Genomic DNA, 22,581 nt, shown 5'->3' with positions numbered 1-22,581 from the left:
TTCTTGGTAACCATGTACAACACAGAACCAAAGTCCACCCAAAAAAAAAAAAAAACTAAAACAATCCAATGAAGCATGGAGAACTTCCTACGCTCAAAAAATTGGCTCGCAAAACCTCCCCCTCTCCTCCCCACTCTCATCGGTGCTTTAGAATATGGATACAACAATTGTAGGCCAGAGGAAATTGCAGAAGATTAGTCCATGTCGAAGGTACATTCGATCTGAGACTAGACTGAGTGAGGAAGGGTGTGTTTTTATCTGTGCTGGACCGTAGCATAACCCAAATCATAATCGATTGGTGAAGCTATCTTCACCTTCCGTAAAATGGTTCTTGGAATGGAATTTGTCAGGGCGAGATTATCATAGCATGTGGTTGGTAGCATCAAGTATTGGTTGGCGATTCAAACAATAAAGATGGGGAACTTTTTGGAGTTATGGCTGGATAGAAAGGTAAAAGCATTTCAGATTTTGTTTCAAGTGTGGCTAAAAGAGATGGGTGGCAAGAGCTGTGCAAGACTTCCGTGTATTGGCTAAGAAATCTCAAACGATGGCCAAGGATTCTGGTAACGGCAGTATCAGCAAGGGAAAAACAAGATTTCTGATGGCAGATACTACAAGATTTGTGAATGATGTGGAGGTGTGATGCTGTTTGTGATGCCTGATTGTGCATCATGCCATTAATCCTCTGCATTTTTTGCCAATCATTCTAGGGGAAGCTAGGGTTTCTATGGAGAATGGTTGTATGAAGAACAAGAAGAAGAAGATGATGATGATGAAGAATGGACTGCGCCTTGTGAAAAGTAGAGCATGTGAGTCCAAGGGGAAGGGGTGTGGGAGGGATAACTACCAAATTTTGGGGATTTGAAAAGAGTCAGCATAGATTTAATGGGCAGGCTTCAGCCAGCCCAACACATACAGGCCTGAAGTACTCACTGCCCATTATTTCCACTAGTAATGAGGCCCAAAATCTGAGGATGCCACTGAATCAAAATTCGCAGATGAATTCCCTCAGAGTTCACAAAAAAATGGAAAATAAAATATTTTTTATAATAAAATTATGATAGTTAAAAATTATTAGGAAATTAATTAAATAAAGTGGTTTTTCCTTATGTCGTGTAAAATTTGTATCAAGAAAAAAAATTGTTCTCCCATTTTTTTTTTTTGTAAAATCTCGTCTAATATTTCTATAGAACGAAAAGACAATATATAGGACAGGTAGAAAGAGTTCTTTGGATCTTGAAGTACTAATTCTGCATCTCCCTAACCAAATCCACCCACATTAGGATTCCTTGTTAATGATTGATCAAGTTTGATAGATTCCCCCTCTGAAACAAGAAGTTCTGGTCCTAAAGGGATAATATCAACCACTTGACGTCCATTCAATGTATCCAATATGACTATTTCATATCCCCCTTTTTCTTTTCGTATGATTTTGCTTATTATACCAAATGTTGTAGCATTATAAACTGTTTTGTCACTTTTAGTTCCGTCAAGATAAATCTGACCACTCCCCATGTTAGGCAAATATGGGAGTTCAACTGATGTCATTGCCTCCTTAATAAGTGACAACTGTGGTCATGTATCTATTGATGGGGGTAGGCATATGAAGGTTCAGGTATCTTGTGGGAATGATGTTTAGGTTAAACTTGGTGTATTAGTCTCAGCCCAACACCGGTGAGGAATTGTCTACTTTGGTCGAGAAGTCTATAGTGGATTTGTCCGCTAGCGCCCTCACATAATTTGAGTCCAAACCATCCTTATAAACCTAAGATCTCCCTATACATCCAGTGTGGGATCGTGAGAAGATCTACCGTCTCCAATCTCTAACGCCCTCTTCAGAATGGCCCATATCTTTATAGGATTATGCTTTTGTGTAAGATCCACCCATATGGCAGTAACCCCAAGGTGGGTCTAATACCAAATGTATCAGTCTCAACCCAATTATGATGAGGTATTGTCCTCTTTGGTCCAACTGGCCTCACAAATTTGTCCTATAAAATGTGCCCCACATAATTGGAGCTTGAACCATTTTTATAGGCCCAAGATCTCCCCAATACTCATCCGATGTGGGATCATGACATAGGCATATTTGGACAAGGGTTCATAATTGGATGAATTCCAGGAACAATATGGGCAAGTGTCTGAATCATCTAATTATTGGGAGTAATATTGTATGTGCCAAAGGGGAGCATTGGTGCAATGGTAAAGTTGTCATCCTTTAAAATGGAGGTCACAGGTTCAAGCTGTGGGAACAACCTCTTTGCAAAAATGCAAGGTAAGGCTGCATACTACAAACCCATTGTGGTCTACTCATTCCCCACACCCTGCATACATAGGGGATTTGTGCACCGTAATGCTCTTTACATATCGTACGAGCCACCATAGTTGTCAAATTGAGATTCAAGTCGTGAATCGAAATTCCTTTTGGGAATTGAGAATCAAGAATCAAATTAAATCGAATCATAAGATTTAGAAGAAATTTCCAAAATCAATTCCAAATGGCATGCGTATATTGATATATGAATGACACGAAAAAAATAGTGAAAATACATATGAATTTTGAAAAAAAAAAAAATACATATTACATACTCAAAAATACATATTTCATGAGTGTTTTTTCCCTAAACAAATGAGAAGGGGAAGAGTAAATAAATATTAATAAAAAATTTAAGAAAATAAAAAAGAACTTTCTTCCATTAGGAATTAAGAAAAAATTAATAAAAAAGAACTGAACTTTTGGGGTTTATCAACAATTTTAAAAAAAATAAGATTTCATGCATATTCTTTTGCAAATTAAAAAGAAAAAATAATTAACTTTAAAATGGAAATAATTGAATAAACTACTAAACAGACCAACTTTTGGAACTTAACAACACAATAGAACATGAGTACCACCTTAGCTGATGAGTGCTCTGCCCCTTCTTAATGGCCAAAAACTGTACTCCTCCAAGAGGGAAGAATGGTTTTGTGAAGGCAATATGACTCGTAAATTCTATTTTCTAATCATTTTTAGCACAAAACTGACATAGACAAGGAATGGAACATAATCGTGTAAAAATAAAAGCAGCAAATAAAAAAGAAATGTTGTTTCAGGGATTTTAAACCATTTGGGTCTCTCAGGATATGATAGATCTAGAATGTGTGAATCGATGGTTTCAAATCGATTCGCTAGATGCACGAGATGAATCGGTAGATTCAGCAACATTTCAGTTCTTTTTAGATCCATAGTAAGATTCAAATCAATTGGTGTGGAACTGATATGGGTCATATGAATCGAATTGCAAGTCGTAAGATTCTAACAACTAAGTGTACCACCATCTCCAATGGAGGGTTTGGAGGGAATTCCCTTTTTGAGAAAGATGGACTGGGTAAATAGCAGTAACGTACGGGTGGGATTTTGCTCATTCTTGTGAACAAAAAATAGTAGGAAGAATTTAGAAGCCCAACAACTACTGCATAAGATGGGGTTATGGCCGTCCAGTCCTAGAGGAAACGAAGTTCATCTGGATGGTGGCACAAGAAATGCGAAGAAAGGCCAATGGGTATAGGCAAACTTGCAGTGTTCTGTGAATTGTGATGGCAGGGTTCTAAACAGAATTTAGTAAAAAAAGACCATCAATCGCCCTGAATATGAGACAATGAAACTCCTGCAAATGCACCAGCCACTAGTACTCAAAAACAAGCACAGAAAACCACCATGTGCCAAAGAAAATGAATGGAAAAGATCTTGTCCCAAAAGATTCTCAAATTACTCTCTATTAAATGCACCACATCACGGCTATTAAAGCACAATCCCATAAAATCCTAGCATCTTTCCTTCCGCCAAAACCCCAAAAATCAAAGAGAAACAGCTTCTCTGCAGTGCACAAACAAACCCAACACTCCTCAACAACGTTAATTAAAAATTTTCAAAATATTCAAGCAAAAGTCATGTAGAAAACCCAACCCTCTAAATAGCTCAAAAGCGTGTGTCCAAAAAAGCAAGTAAAACAACTCTATTTCACTAATCTGCTTCCACAAAAACACAAATCAGGTGATAGAGCTTTTATAGGCTTCCTGTTCTGCAAACAATCATTATTGTTATGATTACTTTTTATAGAAAAATAAACTTTATCAAAGCTAGGAAGGAGAATATATATAATAAAAGACAACAACAAGTCCTCAAACATAAGAAGAGAAAACTAGTATGTCTTAATAATGCCACCCAGTCTTGGTTAACATCCTGAAAACAGCCCCTTAAACAGCCTTCAGTATAATCCCAAAGAGAATCCAAACACCACACCCCTGTCCCAAAAATATCCCTTTATAGTCTCTTTCCAGAGAATATTCTGGAAATCATTTCCGGTCAAATTCGCCATAAAACAGCACAAAGAGCACGCTTCCACAGCCTCTCAACATCCATTGACTTCGAGCAAACCACACAACCAAACAAAAGTGTTATTATTTATCTCAAACAAATATGCACCAAATAATAGCCTTAACCTTAAAAGGAACCTTGCCCTTCCAAATAAGATTATTCAAGAGTAATGCTGCCAGTATCTGAAGATATAGGAATAAAAGGATTTACAAGAAAAAGTGCCAGAACTATCTAAACTCCAAGATCTCTTATCCATATAAAAAAAGGACCAACAAAAATAAAAAATTGAACTCGTAGAACTATATTCATTCACTTCTGTATCATTAAGATCAACAAGAATCGAAGATTTGAAGAAATTTTAGAGCCATCCAACCACTGAAGTGCAGACTAGAATCAACATGAATAGTAGAATGTATAAACATGGAAATGCATCATAGTGGAATATTCTGTCCACAAGACAACCCAAAACTGAGTTCTGGAACCATCCCCAACCTCTATCGGGTCAAAGAAATAAAAATAGAATAAATCTTAGCAATAAGCTTTGGATTAACATGAGAAACACCCCTCCAACACACCCCTTAGCATCCCAACCATTTGTGCCCATATTATCTCTTGATTACTTTATGCCAAATGGATTCAACTTCTAACAGAATATGTAAAAACCACTCCCACTCCCACTCCCACTCACCCCCACCTCTACCTTCCCCCCCTCTTTCTCTGAAACACCAAAAAAAGAAAAACCCAAAGAAATGTTTTTGTACAGTTCACATCATGTTTGTTTTAAGAAATGGAATGGGCCCGGAATGGAATGGAATGAAATTTTGAATCAACATAAGAAATCAAGTGAGAAATATGATTTCATACCATTCCAAAGAAAACATCTCATCCATTTTCTAATTTCTCAGCTGCCATAACAGGAATCCTAAAAAGAAACCAATAAAATAGGAATAGTAGACAAACAAGCTAAAACCAAAGTAATATGACCACATAAAGAAAAATAGCTATGCTTCTACCCATTCAGCCTTCAGAAGCATGCTTAGCAACAGGATCCCAGAAGGAAGTAGCACAATGATTACCTCTCAACAGAAGGCCTAGCTAATTCAAAGGCTTTACAAGCAGCTAAAGAAGTAAAACAAGAGATTTCCTGCATGCTCAAATTCAAACCGACAAAACTAGATTTGGACAAATTAATTTTAACATTCAAAATGGCCTTAAAAATCTGTAAAACAGTCAAGCATTGGTGAAACCCATCTTTCAGAACTATAGTATAATTAGAAAACTTAGATTGGAAACAGCTACCTACTCCCTGCCTACACTAAACCCCTCCAAGCAACCTAAAGTATAACATCAAAAAAGCCTCCTACTCATTAATGACCACCAGCAAGGTAAACAAAAAAGGGACAAAGGATCATCTCAGCACAAAACCCTCAAAGGCGAAAACAAAGTTGCAGGATGACCATTAACAATCACTAAGAACATAAAAGAAAAAAACAAAAAAAAGCAACCCCTAGTCCACTTCCTCCATCCATCTCCAAAAGCCACTTTACTCAAAATCCTATCCAGAAAATCTCAACTAGCATTCCCCTTCCTATCTCCTAGCATCCTTAAACAGCTTCATTCACATCCAATGCAACATCAAAGATGTACTAACTCACACAATTGTTGCCTAAGATGGAGAAACAGTAGTTCTCTAAACACCAATCTTCTAGATGAAACCTTCATCAAAATCTTAAAAACACTGGCCACCAAACTAATCCCTGAGGATCCTTAAAACATAAAGAAAATGGTTCTTCTTATGCACCATCGTAAGGAAAGTACAATTAATACACTTTCCAATTACGACGTTAGCATGAAACTCATAAACACCCTTGTAAAGATCATCCTTCATAACAGCCTAGTTATGAATAAAAAAGGTCATGCTAAAACCATCCCGACAGGCTGCCTTATCCTCATTAATACCAAAAAGTATTTCCTTATAAAAGGCCTCTCTAACGAACTACTTTGCTCCTCAAAAATAGGACTTTAACCTAATCCATCAACCATTGGCCTTAACTCATTCTCCTCAGAAAACAAATCATTGTGAAACTGCCTCTGCAATAACACCTGAATGTTTCACCATATACCAAAATCCGCCTCATTCCCTTATCATATCTCTGCCCATTCCACAGCTACCCTATTTTGGCAGCGGTACGAGTTATTACAATCTCCCTCTCTTCTTTCTTCTCTCTCTTCTTCTCCTCTTTCCTTCCTCCTTACTTCATCCTCCTCTCTTCTTCAACCTTTTATGTCGAAATAAAAGGTGAATTTGAATATGAAAAAAAATATAGGGGATTTATAAATGGCATTTAAATTAATCTTAGATCCCTAATATGTCTATAGTTTAAAACCTTCCAGCAATAGCTATCATGAGTGCATCTTTATAGGCAAAAGGGAAGACAGACCATAAGGGCACCAAGGGGTGCACAACCCAAGAACAAAAACAGAAATTACTACAAATGACAGCCTGAACATCAACCTGCAAAACTTTCATTTACCCATTTTCTGATATTTCAATTCTACAACATGCACTATTATGCCCACAAACAGTGAGCAAAACTTCAATGAAATTACCATGTTCTAATTACAACTTTCAATCATTTTTTACAATCAAAATGAAAAGTTCGTCCAAACATTTGCAGATTTCAAAGCCTCAAAATCATCTGAAATTTAAATTCAAATCCTCAGGGAAAAGTAAATATTTACCTTGATGTGGCCATCATGTGCAATCAATAGATTATCAGGCTTCAAATCACGATGAACCACGCGTAGTGAATGTAAATATTCCAAAGCTAGCACCTGTATGCAAATTAAACATTCATGGGTTGCACTGTAATGTAAGCAGGAAATTTTTGTTTCTCTAAGTAGAAAACTGCGACTTACAACTTCGGCTATGTACACACGAGCAACATCTTCATCTAAGCAACCTAAATTTCTCAACAGAGAGTACAAATCTCCTCCATTCAAGTACTCCATCACAAGATACAAGTTTTCACGGCAAGTAAAAGAATAGAAGAAACGGACCTGGCATGATTTAAAACAAAATTATAATGGTAAAACTAACTCTTCAGACAGCATAAAATAGCCAGCTAGACCTGCTCACCACAAAAGGATTGCGGACTGAAATTAAAATATCGCGTTCTGCCAAAATACTCTCAACAGCATTCTTACGAATCATATCTGCCTTTCTAAGAACCTGTGGATATGTCAGAGAAAATACAAATTAATATTTAGAGACACGACACTAGTCCAGAATGACAGAAGAAGCCAATAGAGAAGGGGCTTCAGTACAATAATGTACTTAAAAGAAAAGAGGGTGGCAAGACACTAAAAGACATTTCAATACTTCAGTTGCTCATAACAGCAGTAAGGGGCAAAAAGCTTCACCAGCAAAGACAAAACAAAGAGGGCATTAAAAAGAACAAAAAAAAAACCAGGGAAAAATACTGTAGATGTAAGACAAAATAAGGGAATTTCTCTATTAGGAATATGCTTATTAATAAGTAGTTATATGCATGACCAATAAGCTCCATCCAGCAGGGCAAGAAGAACAAGGTCAAATCAGGCTCAGCACAGAAAACTCTAATATAGTGTTTGACTGTTTGAGAGTGTGGATGTTAGAACTTGGACTACGAATTTTGTATGAAGAAAACACAATACAAAATTTTTACCTGGTTTTGTTCAAAATATCAAATCAATGCAAATCCAAATCCAAATCCAAATCAAAGGTCTTAAATCCGTGTTCTCAAACAAAGTGTAAGCTTTCAATTTTCCGTAAAAAAAAAAAAGTCAGGATTTGATGTTCAGATGAGTGATTTCATTCTCAGTGCTTGAAGATGCACTAAGGAGTCAAAAAAGTAAAAATAAATTGAGATTCAATAAGCAATATGTTGGCCAAGAGGAATATCATGTAAATTGGTTATAACCATATCATAATATATAAAATAAAATAAAATAGAATAACAGGTTTTACAATCTAGATGCACATATGGAGTTAGCGTCCTCCATTGAATTTGCTGTGCAAGTTGAAATCAATGCAAGAAAAAATTATATTAAAAGGGAGAGTTATTTCTCCTGTTTGCATTCCAACAAATTTCCTAATAGGCATGTTCTCAAGGCCAAATACTAATTCCAAAGCTCTTAGTCTATGCAGTAGCCCTGATAGTTGACTTTGTAAACTATGTTGATGATAAACTTTTTTTTTTTTTTTTTTTTGCCAATAAAAAATAAACAAAACAGTGACACCACAAGGAGAGGCAACTGTGAAGGATTAGGAGATAAGCCACCCACAAGCACGTGCTCGAAGTGATACAAATAATCAAGAGATCCATAGTTGCTAAAAGGTTCCACTCCCATAAAACACTTTGAAAGTTTAGACAACACTTCTACAATTTTTTGGTTTTTTTTTTTTTTTTTGTAGATATAAAATCCAAGGGGCAATCATTTTCAAGCTTTTTTGAAACCCCTGGAAAACCATTCAATGTAACCCACTTATCCTTTCAAGGTGAAACACTAACTCTGAACACAAGATATAGAACAAGTGCATTCTTTCCTCACAATGAATTATCCTTTTTTTTTCTCTCGAGAAAAAAGATACTGAACATGTAATACAAAACAATGACAGAGAATCAAAAGCTGAAATTATACTCAAAACACAAGATATGACAGATTCATAGTCACAAAGGATTCAATAGGAAAATTCACTCCCATAAAACCCATTTTGGAGGTTTAGACAACACTTCTACATTTTTGCAGGTACCACAGAGATGTAAGTTACTCCTTCTACAGAATCTATGCTCCCATAACCTGTTTCTTGTCCTTTCACATGTTCATCAGCAAAATCTAATAAAATTTTTCATGTGATTTTGAATGTGTCATGCCACCTGCACATTTACTTGGTTTTCAATCAGATTTGGATGTTAAATGATTTTTTTTTCTTGGAGAAATTGTAATTTTATGAGGTAAATTGGAGCCTTCTATATTGCTTCCAAGCATTGTCACTAACTCAGTAACTATTTCTACAGTTCAAGCTCATATGCTGCTGCTGTCCATGTCACATGTGGAAGATGGTGCAGATGATACAGAATTCTAGTAATGTTTTTTTTTTTTTTTCAGGATATATTTGTTAGTGTATCATTAGGATTTGAGATGTTCTTCAGTTCACATCACTTAGTAATTTTTCTCCTAAAATGCTGAATATCGAAATTCTTAGAAAAGAACAACAAATCCATTTTTCAATAAAAATTTGAATAAGATTATTACAGATTTTTCAAGAAGAAAGCACAATGAAAGAAGAATTCAGCCTTTATCAGGCCTTCTATTCAGCAACAAATTATTAGTTTTAATTCCATTAAGAATTTCAAACCAACTGAATGCCTTACCTTTGGTTAGCTTTCAATATAAAAGTGTACATATCAAACAATAGGTCACATATCAAATGTATCAGGGAATAACTAAAATAACAGTTCCCAAAAGAATCAAACAGGCAAATTGCACTATCATTCCCAACATGAGGAAGAAAGAATCAAGAGCTTCAACTACAAGATGAAATCACTAGCCTCCCTCCCATTCAACTTCCTCAAAAAATGAAGCTTCCAAGAGCTCAAGAAGATGGGACATCTATCAGCAAATACTTCCAAAACATACCCCCTGTTACCACTTTTCTACTTCACCAAAGAAAAGAAAAGGTAAGATACTAAGAAATAAATTCCTAAGAGCTTGCAGCTTTTGGTGGAGTTAGTTCAAGGTCATTCAAGGTGAATAAGGGTATTGGGCTTGATGTTTCTGGTCCTACTAGAAGAGAGGTTAAACAGGGGAATGGGGGTAAAAACACTACGATTTAGACTCTGCAATTTTCTTTTGCTATCAAAAAAAAATATTAATATTTACTATTATTACTATCGAATAAATTAACAAGAAACCACCAAAATAGTAATAATTTAAAAGTACCTTCATAGCAAAAAGATCCCCTGTTGTTCTCTTTTTTGCCAAGAAAACCCTGCCAAATGCCCCACGACTGATTGGTTTTATTATCTCAAAGTCATCAATCGAGGTACGGTCCTTGGAAGCAGAATGTATAGGGCTTGCCCTCAGACTACGAACTACATCATCTTCCAAAGGAGCATCTTCGTCGATTACAGTACTTGTTATGTCACCCTTCTCATCATCAACTAGCTCGCACAGCTGCAAATACTTCTCCCTAGAATGGAAGCATGCAAAGAGAGAAAATACAAAAAATAAATGAAAAGAGAGTTGCAATAAACACCTTTGGCTCAAATATCAAAAGAAAATAAATTTTCAAGATGACAATGTTTCCATAAAAAAATTCAGCAAAAAACCCAAGGGCCTATTTTGGAACTTAGTTGTAGATAACAATTTTTAGGGCAATTTGTTTCACCATAAAAAATAATAAAAAGAAAACCAAAAGTGAAAACTAAAAACCAGAAATCAGCAACCAATTTGGTAAATATTTCTAAAACTAAAACTAATTAAAAACTTAATTAAACAAATGCTTATTTTTGCACTTGAATCAAATAACAATTAGAAATATAATTAAAATAATAAAATTACAAAATAATACAAATTAAAAATACTACCACTACTACAACAAGCCGGAAGTCCCACTAGGTGAGGTAAACTACATGAATCCGTTTCTACCAATTCACCAACCGAGGGTAGTTTCCTTCGCTACCTCAACAGCTGTTAAGACCCTCCTTGGTATCTTATTATTTTACTTAATTATTATATTTCAAATTTACCATACAAGAACAATCTTATTGTACATGACGATCGAAAAATATTAAAAAATATATCTTGTAAATGGCTCTTTTTATTTTAAATTTTATGGACGTTTTTATTTTAATTATATTTTTAAATTCGTATGATCATTTTATTTTTATTTCAATTAAAAGTTCGTGTAAAATGAATTTAATTCAAAAAAGTTAATGATAGATACTAAATGCTGGCAACAAGTAGCCAAAACAACAAAAATTAAAAAATTCAATTTTCAATATCTCATAAACAACTAAAAACCGATAACAGAAATAGAAAACTTGAACTTAAGGGTCTATTTGGTATCATTGTTTTCTGTTTTCAGTTTCCTTTTCAACAAAATGAAGAAACGGATTATAAAAACGCATTTTTTTACGTTGTTAACTTTCTGTTTCTGTTGTTGGTCTTTAGATGTTTGCAAAAAATTTGAAAACCAGACTTTATGTTTTATAGTTGTTTTGACAACTTGTTGCCAGAAAATTTTAATATCCAAAAAAAAAAAAAGTTTTGGATCAAATTAGTCATTTTATACACATTTTTATTTAAAATTAAAATAAAATCATATGAATTTAAATATAAAAAAAAATATATACATAAATTTTAAAATAAAAATAAAATAATAAGTCAACTACAAAATATTTTTGGTATTTTCCAATTGCAATGTACAATATTGTTATTGTAAAGTGAATTTTGAAAATATAACAATTAAGCAAAATAATTGAAATATTTTTTTATTTTTATTATAGTCATCACATTTTTTAAACTATTATTTGATCTAAAGACGAAAAATGAGTACTTTTTAATTTGTTTTAATTTTACACATATTAACCAAACTGGTTGTCGATTTTTGGTTTTTAGTTTATGTTTTTGGTTTTTAGTTTTCGTTTTTGGTTTTTGTTTTCATAATTTTTTACAATGATACCAAACAGCCCCTAAACAAATGTGTTTTCATAATCTATTTCTTTGTGTAGAAACAAAAACGAAAAAATAGAAAACAGAAAACAGAAACAATACCAAACAAACCCTTCATTTTCAATTTCCAATTTTACAAAAAAATACAAAAATGCCACCTTGTTTTTGAGTGTCAAACATTTACATAGATTTTTGTAAACAAAAATAAAAATGTCTTTCAGGTTCCCTACATAAATGTTAGAAAATAAAAAAGCAAGGATAGTATTTTTGTCATTCTTAGAAAACATAATGGAAAATAAAAAATATTTTCCACAACTAAATAGGCAATAATCGCTCTTACTCTTAGTACATTGAGTGTAAGAGTAAGGATGAGAGAGAGAGAGAGAGAGAGAGAGAGAGAGAGAGAGAACTACAATGTTCTTTTATGAAACATTCAAAGCAACGCATCAAAGAACTCACCGTATTAGCTTTTCTATTCGAGCACCAAAAGTCTCCACTGTAAGCGCATCCAATTTTCTACGGTCAATTACAACACGTAAATCTTCAAGACAAGAGATTAAATATGACAAGGAGTGATCATCATCCATGGGAGCATTCGCAACACATCGAGCAATATCGGCAAGTTCGTTCATCTACACCATCCAGACGAAATTTAATAGCTTTAAATAATAGTTAACCATGAAAAATTCATGGATATCAGTTAATAATGAGCATGCATTATACATGAAAAAATAGGCTTATAACTTAAATATGCAATGTATAAGCAAATTTCTCCAAATGCACCAAACTCCCACAAGCTTATCTTATTATCTGGGAAAAACATAACACTGATCGTAGCCACAACTTATGAGCTTTAACCTCCAAACTTCCACTAAGTATTAACTATTAACATTATATTATACTTACAAACAAACACACACGTATGTATGCCAAAGCCAGCCAACCATGATGATAAAAGAGGATACATGAATAAGAGATAATACCATATTGTCACCAAAGAGACTGTTCTACATCTCTATTAGTCTCATTCAATCTCAAACAGAAAGGAGTCAAATAAAATTGTTTCCTATAGGTGATTTGGAAGAAGAGGAACAAAAGAAAACTGGATTGTGTTGAAAATTCAGTGTCCATGTCGAAATAGATAGGTTTGAGTACCCTATTTTGTTTATCACTTAAAAATATTGCCTTTCTTCATTCTTTTTTTTTTAATAATAAAATAAGGTATATTAAATAGAGGAAGAGAAATTACAACGAAAGAGGACAAGAAGTCCACCCGTGAAAAATATACATATATATATATATATATATAAGAAGGAACCTCCTCTTCAATCATTTTCCTTCATAATTCACTGAACACTTCAAGTTAGCTAACTCCCTTTGACCCTTTTTAGCTCTATATTTACACCCATCAAAATGCAATTAATTTCCCACAAGATCACAAAATTTTAATTCCAATTTATCATGGGATCTTGAACTTCTAAATCCTTCCTTAAATCTCCTCCATTGGTGGTGATAAAATATCGTCCTCGGACTGCATATCATTAACTAAATCATCATTTTCAGATACAGACCCCGTCCAATCCTTTCAAAGGGGATGGATGTACATATGATAAGTCCCCTAAAACATCACTAGAATCAGAAACATATCCACATTGTTCCCTAATTTCATCTGACAATAAACCTCCACCACAATCAAACTCACTTAGACCATCGCTTTCATTATCTGATAAATCCCCCTATTTCATTACCTCCTTTCCTTTGCTAACCTTATCACAAGAAATTCCCATCTTTTTCTTAGCACTTATGTCTTCCACAATACCTAACTCTCCTTCCAAATTCTGCTTTAAAACCTTTGGCACAACCTCATCAGAGTGCTTTCTCTTATCTTTGAACATTTTTTTTCATTTCCGCACCCATCTGCGCAAACTTCCGACAAATATAAACCTTGGGACCCTTAGATCCCTTTGCCTTAATGTCTGAGGCATCAAATAACCTACCCAAAACACCATCACCTTTATAAACCTTGCTGCAGCATCCTCTTGCCCCTCTGCAAAATCAAAATCTTCATCCGCTTCAACACTTTCAGTTATTTCTTTATTGTCATCAAGAAACTTTTCTGAAATCAAGCTGCCGATGTAATTGTTCCGCAATATGATCTGTTCCACATGAATCTTGGGGAACTGGAGAGAGATTTTGGCCTTCGTTTACAAATGGGTGACAATCCTTCTTCCCTATATTCTCCACATGCATATTGGGGCTTGAAAATTGGGCAACTTGTGCCTGCCCATTATTATTGGCCCAATCCTCCTTTCCCTTAGGCTGGCTATCCAAACCAGGGCCCTAAAAATCTTGGGCCTACCCTTTGTGAATGGCTCAATTGTCCTTTCCCTTAGACTAGCCATCCAAAATAGGGCCCTGCAAATTATGGGCATGCTCGATTAATAAGCCCATTTTATATAAAAATGAGGCGCCTCCTTTTTCCATTAACTTGCCAAGTCCAATACAATATCCAATCTGCCAAGCCCAAATTTTTTATCTTCCTTTTCCCCTACCATAACCCTAGCTACCTCAACTAGAGCTGCACCACCATCCAAAACCCCAGCCGCCATTATAGTATCAGCACACCCAACTGCCTAAGCATACGAACATGCGCTTTTGGTCGCAAATCTTCAAGCATCAGCTCCCCTGCAATCTTTGACTTAAGCAGTCCCACATCGAATGCACATATCATCTATCCCATTCGCAGCATCCTGTTTTCCTTGTTGGAACTTGCTTTCCCAACCTTCTCCTTCATCGGCCTTCCCTTTCATCACCACTTGACTCCACGATCTAGGCTCTGAAGGCCTAGCCACACTTGCACCTCGCGATTGAAACCCAAACTTTGGCTAATTCACAAGACTTGCTCATGAATTTGTACCAACCAAACCCTTTTGTTCCACCAAGGATAAACACAGAGAACATCTTACCATTATAACCCAACCCTAACTCGAAAAATTTCCCCACCCTAGTCCACTTAATTAACATCCAAAATAGCATATTCCCCATTCAGACCTTTTGAGAACCCCTGAACAAAATCTGGAAGACCATTGGCAAACCAGAGAACTACCTTAATCCATCCATTCCAAGCAAGATTTTTCTCGAGCACAAACAAAACTGAATCTCTCTCCCCTAGTCCAATCTCAAATCGAAGGTCTTCCGTTCAATCTGAGTCATGAATTTTGACATCACTTGCTACATTCAAAGAAATAGGGAGCTTAGAGAGAGAGAGAGAGAGAGAGAGAGAGAGAGAGAGGAAGTCATTTTACACGAGAGAGGAACAACATAGCTCTTTCTTCTTTAGATTTGTATGTACACTATTTTCTCATAGAAGGATATCTTGTTTTTCAGTTGTTAATTTCATGACAACATCATTCTGATGCTTTCTTTCAAAAAGGAATCATGAATCATGTTTTCAAAGGAAGCCATTTTCAGAGAAAGTGCTTATACTACTTGCATGCGTTCCTCGAAGTTTGTCACTCAAATTTCTCAGTTGTTTTTCCCTCCTGCTTTCTATAAGATTGGTAATGGTAATGCTGTCAATTTTTGTTTTTTTTTTCCCTTTTTTTTTTTTGGGAGGGAGGGGGAGGACCTTGAGCAGGTGAAAACTCTTTCAGTTTGGCTCTCAAATCTTTAGATTCTCCTCTGCACATTACACTCCTATTCCATCTTTCCATCATTCCAAAATCTAAATAAAAGAGAAATTGATGAGCTCGCCCCTTTAATGGCAATTTTCTTTTGTTATGCATATGAGGGATACTCAAATTTGGCTCAAGGATAATCCAAGAACATTCAATTCTACACCTTTTCCACTGCATTTATTTATTTATTTATTAATCAGTAAAGAAGAGATTCCATTAAAGGGCACCAAGGGGGTATTATTCGTACACAAGAAGAAACAAAACATGAATCACCGACAATGTAAAACCAGAAAGTCTATAACAGCATAAGTATCAAGCATACAACACCCCCCTGAACCTGCTCCCATTTCTACTTTACATAGGCGAGCCCCAGCTTTTTCCAGTTGTTCACAAGATGTGAAAGTGGTTACCCATCTGTCCTTCAGCATAATGAGCAACATGGCTGACGAAAGCCCTTCTATTTCTTCTTCTTTTTACTTATTAAAAAAAAAAAGAGGTGTATAAGAACAAGAAAGAGAAGTTACAATGAATGGGAATAGAAAGTCCACCCAAAAAAATAAATAATAAAATTTAAAATTTAAATAAATATATAAGTTCACTAACCAAACCATCATCTTCAAAGAGAGAAACCCCCTCCAATCCCTTCAACAGGGATGGATGTAAATATGATAAACCCACTAGCTAGAACATCATAGGTATCATAAACATATCCATATTGCTACCTAATCTCATCCAACAATAAACCCCATCACAATCAAACTCACTAGATCATCACTATCATTATTGTATAAATACCCCCATTACATTACCTCCTTTGCTTTGCTAGCCCATCACCACTCTTCTTAGCATATGTATCATCCACAATATTTAACTCTCCTTTTAATATTCTCTTTAAAGTCTTTGGCACTATCCCACAAGAGTGTCTCTTTTCTCTTCGCACAGTTTCCTCATTTCTGCACCCATCAGAGCAGCATTCCGAAAAGTGTAAACCTTGAGACCCTCACATTCATTTGACTTAGGCCTGAAACATCAAATATCCTCCCCAAAACACCATCTTCCCTTTTAGCCTTGGCAACACCAGCCTCTTGTTCCTCTGCAGAACCAGAATCATCAACCACTTAACACCTCTGATTATTTCATCTTTGTTGCCAAAAGACTTTTTTCAAGCTAACGAGGATCCTGGATTTGCTCCATGATTACATCTATTCCAGGTGTGTCTTGGGGAGCTGCAGAGATACTTTGAACTTCGTTTCCAGATGGGTGAAGATCCTCATTCCTCGTATTATGCTTTTGAGTATTGAAGCTTGGTGTTGGGCCAGCAACTTCCCATTAACAATATCCCTGAGTTGATTGGCCCAATCAGCCTTTTCCCTAGGATGGGCCTGACCCTTCTATGAGAAACCCATATGAGGTGAGCCTGCCTTATCATTCAAAATAAGGTTGGGGACATTATGAGCCTATTCAATTAAGTAGCCTAATTTATATATAAAGGAGGCTCCGCCTTAATCAAATAATTGGCCCAAATCAAAACAAGAAGCAGCCCGACCCAGATTTCTTGGCCTCCTGTTCCTCAAGCATAACACTAGCCACCTCAACTAGAATCACAACATCCTCTGGAACCCTGGCCGCCTTAGCAGTTTGAGCAAGCCCAACTGCCTTAGCAGTATGAGAGTAATATGTCCAACAGAAACCTTCTAGCATTAGCTTCCTGAACCTTCGACTGCAACTCACCCCCACATTGGAGGCACAACCTATCTTTCCCATGCACCGCTTTCAACTTTCCTAGTTGGAATATACTCGTGCAACCTTCTCCTCCACCTATCTTCCCTTCCAACACCACCTGACTCCACAATTTGGGAACAGAATAATTTGCAACACCTCCACCTCCATATTGAACATGAGACTCTTTAGCTAATTTGCAGAACTTGCTTGCAAAGCTGCACCAACCAACCCCTTTTGCACCACCAAGAATAAACACAAAAACTATTACCTTTCCATCACATCCCTAACTCCAAATATTTCCCCACCCTCATCCACCTAATCGTCATCCAGTACTGCAGAGTTCCCATACGAACCTTTCAAGAACCCCTTTCCAAATCTGAAAGATCATCAGCAAACCAAAAAGCTGCCTCTTTTAAAAGTCTAATCCATCTTGTGTGTGAAAAAGGCTATTCTTGACACGAACAAAAACTAAATCTCTCCCACTTTGTCCAATCTCACATTGAAGGTCTTTCCTTCAATATAAATTGAGTATTGGACATTGCCTTCTACTTTCAAAACCACAGAGGAGTGTGAGAGAGAGAACCAGAGGGTGGGGTTGTTTCGTGTGAGAGAGAATCAGAGCAAGGACCTAATAATCAGTCCGAAAACTTGTGATACTTCGATAGAAAATGAAAATTATTTAAAAGAGAAAAGGAATCTATAGAGAAGAGCATAAGAAATTTTCAAAATAGGAAGAAATAAAGTACAATCACAACAATAAATCCTTCCAATCCCATTGGAAATCCTCAAAACATGAACCCTCAAACAGTCTGCATTAAAAGCCCAAGAGATGGCCACATACTGAATCCTTCCCAAAGCGAAGTCAAAGAAAACTTCTTTCCATAGTATGTGCATTTCACTTTGAGTCTCTAACCAGATCCCCCACATAAGTGCAAATAGCGAACACCTCCACAAAGCTACAGCACCCTTCCTCTCCCCAAACACAATGAGAGAAATACCCAAAAACTCATCCACTATCTTCGAGCACACCCAATTCTTCCCAAATAATCCAAACAATGCCTTCTACATGCCCCAAGAAATAGACAATGCAAAAATAAATAAGAGATAAGGTCTTTGAACAGTTAAAACACAAGAAACAAATGTCTCAGGACAAAGCTTTTGAAAGTGCTCCAAACTGCAACAAATTGCTGGTGTTAATTCTATTAAGCGTCACCAACCAAACAAAAGCCTTGATCTTGGAAAGTACTTTTGTTTCTCAAATAAAATAATCAAGAATGAAAGGCATATTAGACAGTTTTAGACCCAATAGAATCGCAAAAAAACATAAAAGAACTTACAAGAAAAAGCACCCAAAGAGTCCAAAACCGTAGCCCAGCATCCCTCCAATTGAAAAAATGACAGCCCTCTAGCAAACAAATCAAAGAAGCAAGCTCCTCAGATTTCCTATCATTTAAAACCTCTTCTGAACTGGACATCCCAAGATAATCTAGTATCATCATGAATCTTTTCCCCCTTTATTTATATTGTCCTCTTTGCACAGTGAATCAATTTCTTCTTTCTTTATTTCTAATAGGAATAATTTTCTATTTCCATTTTTGTAGGGCTCTTAATGATAAGGAGGTTTTGGAGCTTGCCTCTTTATTTAAGTTTATTGGATGGTAGGCTCCTCTCCCAAAGGAGAAAATACTGTTCTAGGATTCTTGATTCCTCTAGGGAATATTCTTGTAAATCTTTTTCTGACCATTTAACCAGTAAAAGCTTGTCTTTCCCACTTCATAGATCCAATTGGAAGGCCAAAATCCCTTCCATTATTAAGGCTTTTACTTGGTTGGTCATTCTTAATAGAGTTAACACTAACAATCAATTGCAGAGTAGGAAGCCTCATACAGCTTTCTCTCTGGATGCTTGTTCTCTTTGTTTTCAGAATTCAGGATTTGCTTCTCACATTTTCCTTCACTGCTCCTTTCCTTGGAGGGTGTGGACAATCTTTTTAGCCTATTTGGTGTGTCCAGAGTTGGTGAAAGATTTGATGGCTATCTATTTTTCAGGCTTTGGAAGGGAAAAGGATGCTTCGGCATTGTGGAGGTGTGCAATTTTTTTTGCAGTTTTGTGGGGGGATTTGGTTGGGAACAAAATGCTCGTACTTTTACAGGGAAGAAGATGTGTTCAGTTTTGCTTTGGGATAGGATTCAGTATTTGGAATCCTTGTGGGTTTTTGCAGCAGTGTCTTTCAAAGGGTTTTCATTTTCTGATTTACATAGCGAGTGGTTGGCTGTGCTACTGTTTTGATTTACTTCGATTTTTTCTTTCTTCTTGTATCTTAAAGTAATTATGCTCCTTGTTGTACAGGTACTTCTTAATAAAACCTTCTTTTCGATCAAAAAAAATCCAGTACCATAATGAATCATAAAAGAAGAAATACTTGCGTTATGGATCAAAGGAAAAAGATAGAGGCAAGTAAAAGTATTAGGAGTGTTGAAGACCCCAATGCGTACATCCTGCTTAAAACGCACACAAGAACCATATCCCAATTTACACTTAAAGGAATAGAGAGAGGGTAGACTTGCGAGATGAACTCCATGGATAAATGACCACTTAATTGCTTCATTGTCTTGTAGCCACTTTTTGAGTAAGCTTTTCTCTTTTGCTGGTGAGATGTGGATAACTCGCAACAGTGGATGATTTTATGTCGCTAAATTTTTGGGGGTTTGACCGTTTGAGAGAAGTAAGAAAGGGAAAAGTGTCCTGGAATTGAGCTTGGTATGCCATTCTTTGTACCATATGGATAGAGAGGAATGCTTGGATATTCAAAGATTCCACAACATCTTACATGCTATAGGATAGGGTAGTTTTTCAAGTTTTTCTTTGGGCTTTGGCTTCTGGGGTATTGGGTTGTCCATTTGATTTGAAATGAGAGTGGACAGAGAGGGCTGCTAGGATATTTATAGACCATGCAGCACCATCCTACTTGTTATGGTATAGGGTGATCTTTCAAGATTTTCTTTGGACTTTGGCTTCTAGGATTTTTGGGTTGTTTCTTTCATTTGAAAATGGATAGCAGATAACTCTTCAGCAACTATATTTTCTCTTTAGTTGTTGAGGACATCTTATCCTCTAGATCTCACATCTTTCTTTCTTAATATGTTTCTTTATTTATAAAAAAATGGTTAATCAAATCTATGACTTAGTTTAGTTTGTGTAATTCTAGCATTCTAAAGGCTCCCTTTGAGGCTTGCCGCCTTGAAGCATACTCTAAAATACCAAATTCTGGAAAGGCAAATGCATTCTGCAATTAGGCTGATGCATTTGACCAAAACATGTGTATTTACAGTTTTTAGTTGAGGCTTTCACATGCTGGACGTGTGCTTCTTCTTCTTCTTCTTCTTCTTCTTCTTCTTCTGGCCCTGCAAACTTCTCCAATAACCTCCATTATTTCTGGCAAGAACCAATTAGTTCTCCAGCAATGTTGATTTTGGGGGCAATTTCCATAACTAAAATTTACTTATATATTCTATTTTTAAAATAGATTCTAAAATTAGAAAAAATAAAACCAAAATGCAGTAATGAAAGTCAAAATTTTGATTTTAAAAGGGCATCTCTTTAGAAAATATCTTATCTTTCATTCCATTCCCATAGCCATTAAGTGTGAGCATGCAAATGCAGTAATGACATTCCAACTTGATTCCATTCCCACTCTAATTCCATTCCTATGTTTTTTCATTCTGCAAACCAAACAGGAGGGCAGGCCAGTGATTGACAGGTTGGATTATAGTAAATAGTAATTCCTTTTTCTGTTTATCATGGTGGTGGTTGTAATGAGTACATTAACAGACAGGCAGTGGATAGGGGATTTGTATGGGTAATTAGGTGGGAAGGGAGGGGAAGGTAGCGCCCCATTTACAGTTTTCTAGTGAAAATATTATTCTAAGTAAAAACAAAATTCATAAAAGGCACCAAGAAGCTGCCACCCAGGTACAAAAACAGTGTCAAAATATACCCATAATACAGGATGCCAAAAAAATCAAGAACATTATGGGAATCAATCATGTCTACAATCCGCTAAGCCAATTAGTAATATCGCTAGTCCATCTGTCAATGATTGTATTCAGGGGTGTAGCTGATCTGTTAAAGGCTCTTATATTTCTTTCCCTCCATGCAATCCAAAAAATTGTAAGGGTAATAAGAGTCAAAGCTGGTAATAAGAGTCAAAGCAGTCTTTCTTTCTTTGCTTGACCAAAAGACTTTCCAAGTTCAGATTTCTTTCTCCAATGTTATAGCAGTGATGCCAGTGATTCACTGATGCCTCAAAGTGCAAAACGCAATTCCCAGTGGTGTCTGGTCCAATTCCAAGACCAATGGAGTAGAATATGGTCAACTGTCTCAGCATCTTCCTTCAACAAATAATATCTGTTAACCAAGGGCAATCCCAATTTCTGCAGGTTGTTTTTTGTGAGGATTTCTCCAAGAGTTGCCCCCTAGGCAAAAAAAAAAAAAAGCAACCTTTGTTGGGGAAGGGGTTTTCCAAATTAGCTTCCAGGGTAACTCTCCGCTGGTTACTGTTGGAGTTATGAATTAATAGTCTTACAAGCCCACTGTAAAGCTGCTGCCATTGCCCTGCATCCAATTTGTCTTATTTGAGATGTTTCCGAAACAAACTTTGTATAATCTGCCAAAGAAACCCTAGAAGCTATCAATCTCCCAAACATGTGCGTTCTTACATGATCATAGAGAGTCATTTTGGAACATTATTACTATTTTGCAGATTTTTTAGAGGATCTATGATCTTAAAATAAATTTGAGTAAGAGTGGAACTGGGGCTATTAACCTTAGTCATGATAGAATGTTGGAGTTTAGTTATTTAGCTGGGTGATGTAGGAGAAGAAGCAAGGTCTTGGAAATATCCTTGCTGGAGAACAAGAAGAATTGGCTCGAGGATTGTTGGGTTTAGTTAGTAGTTTATTATGTGTTTACTATAATTAGTATAGGATTATGTGTGTTTGGGGCTTGTTTAGGGGTTTGATTGTAGTTTCATGTAATGTTATGGGTATATGTGTAATTTCATGTCTTAGAGGCTCTCGTATACAGTGTGTGAAAGCCATGTTGTCA

General features: G+C 36.0%; 1 protein-coding gene across 2 annotated transcripts in view; it reads right to left on the bottom strand.

Moving 5' to 3' along the window:
- LOC131146639 (probable serine/threonine protein kinase IREH1) overlaps positions 1-22,581 on the bottom strand; it is a 74,513-nt gene that overhangs the window by 23,334 nt on the left and 28,598 nt on the right. For both annotated transcript variants that reach the window (XM_058096367.1, XM_058096366.1), the window contains exons 5-9: positions 12,536-12,708; positions 10,343-10,592; positions 7,497-7,589; positions 7,277-7,417; positions 7,100-7,192 (exon numbers count right to left, since the gene is read on the bottom strand). In XM_058096367.1, coding sequence (XP_057952350.1) covers positions 7,100-7,192; positions 7,277-7,417; positions 7,497-7,589; positions 10,343-10,592; positions 12,536-12,708 — 750 coding nt within the window. The remainder of the gene's footprint in view (positions 1-7,099; positions 7,193-7,276; positions 7,418-7,496; positions 7,590-10,342; positions 10,593-12,535; positions 12,709-22,581) is intronic.

Source organism: Malania oleifera, chromosome 13, assembly GCF_029873635.1.
Source record: "Malania oleifera isolate guangnan ecotype guangnan chromosome 13, ASM2987363v1, whole genome shotgun sequence".
NCBI classification, from domain to species: domain Eukaryota; kingdom Viridiplantae; phylum Streptophyta; class Magnoliopsida; order Santalales; family Ximeniaceae; genus Malania; species Malania oleifera.
This window is presented reverse-complemented; position numbering and strand designations above follow the sequence as displayed.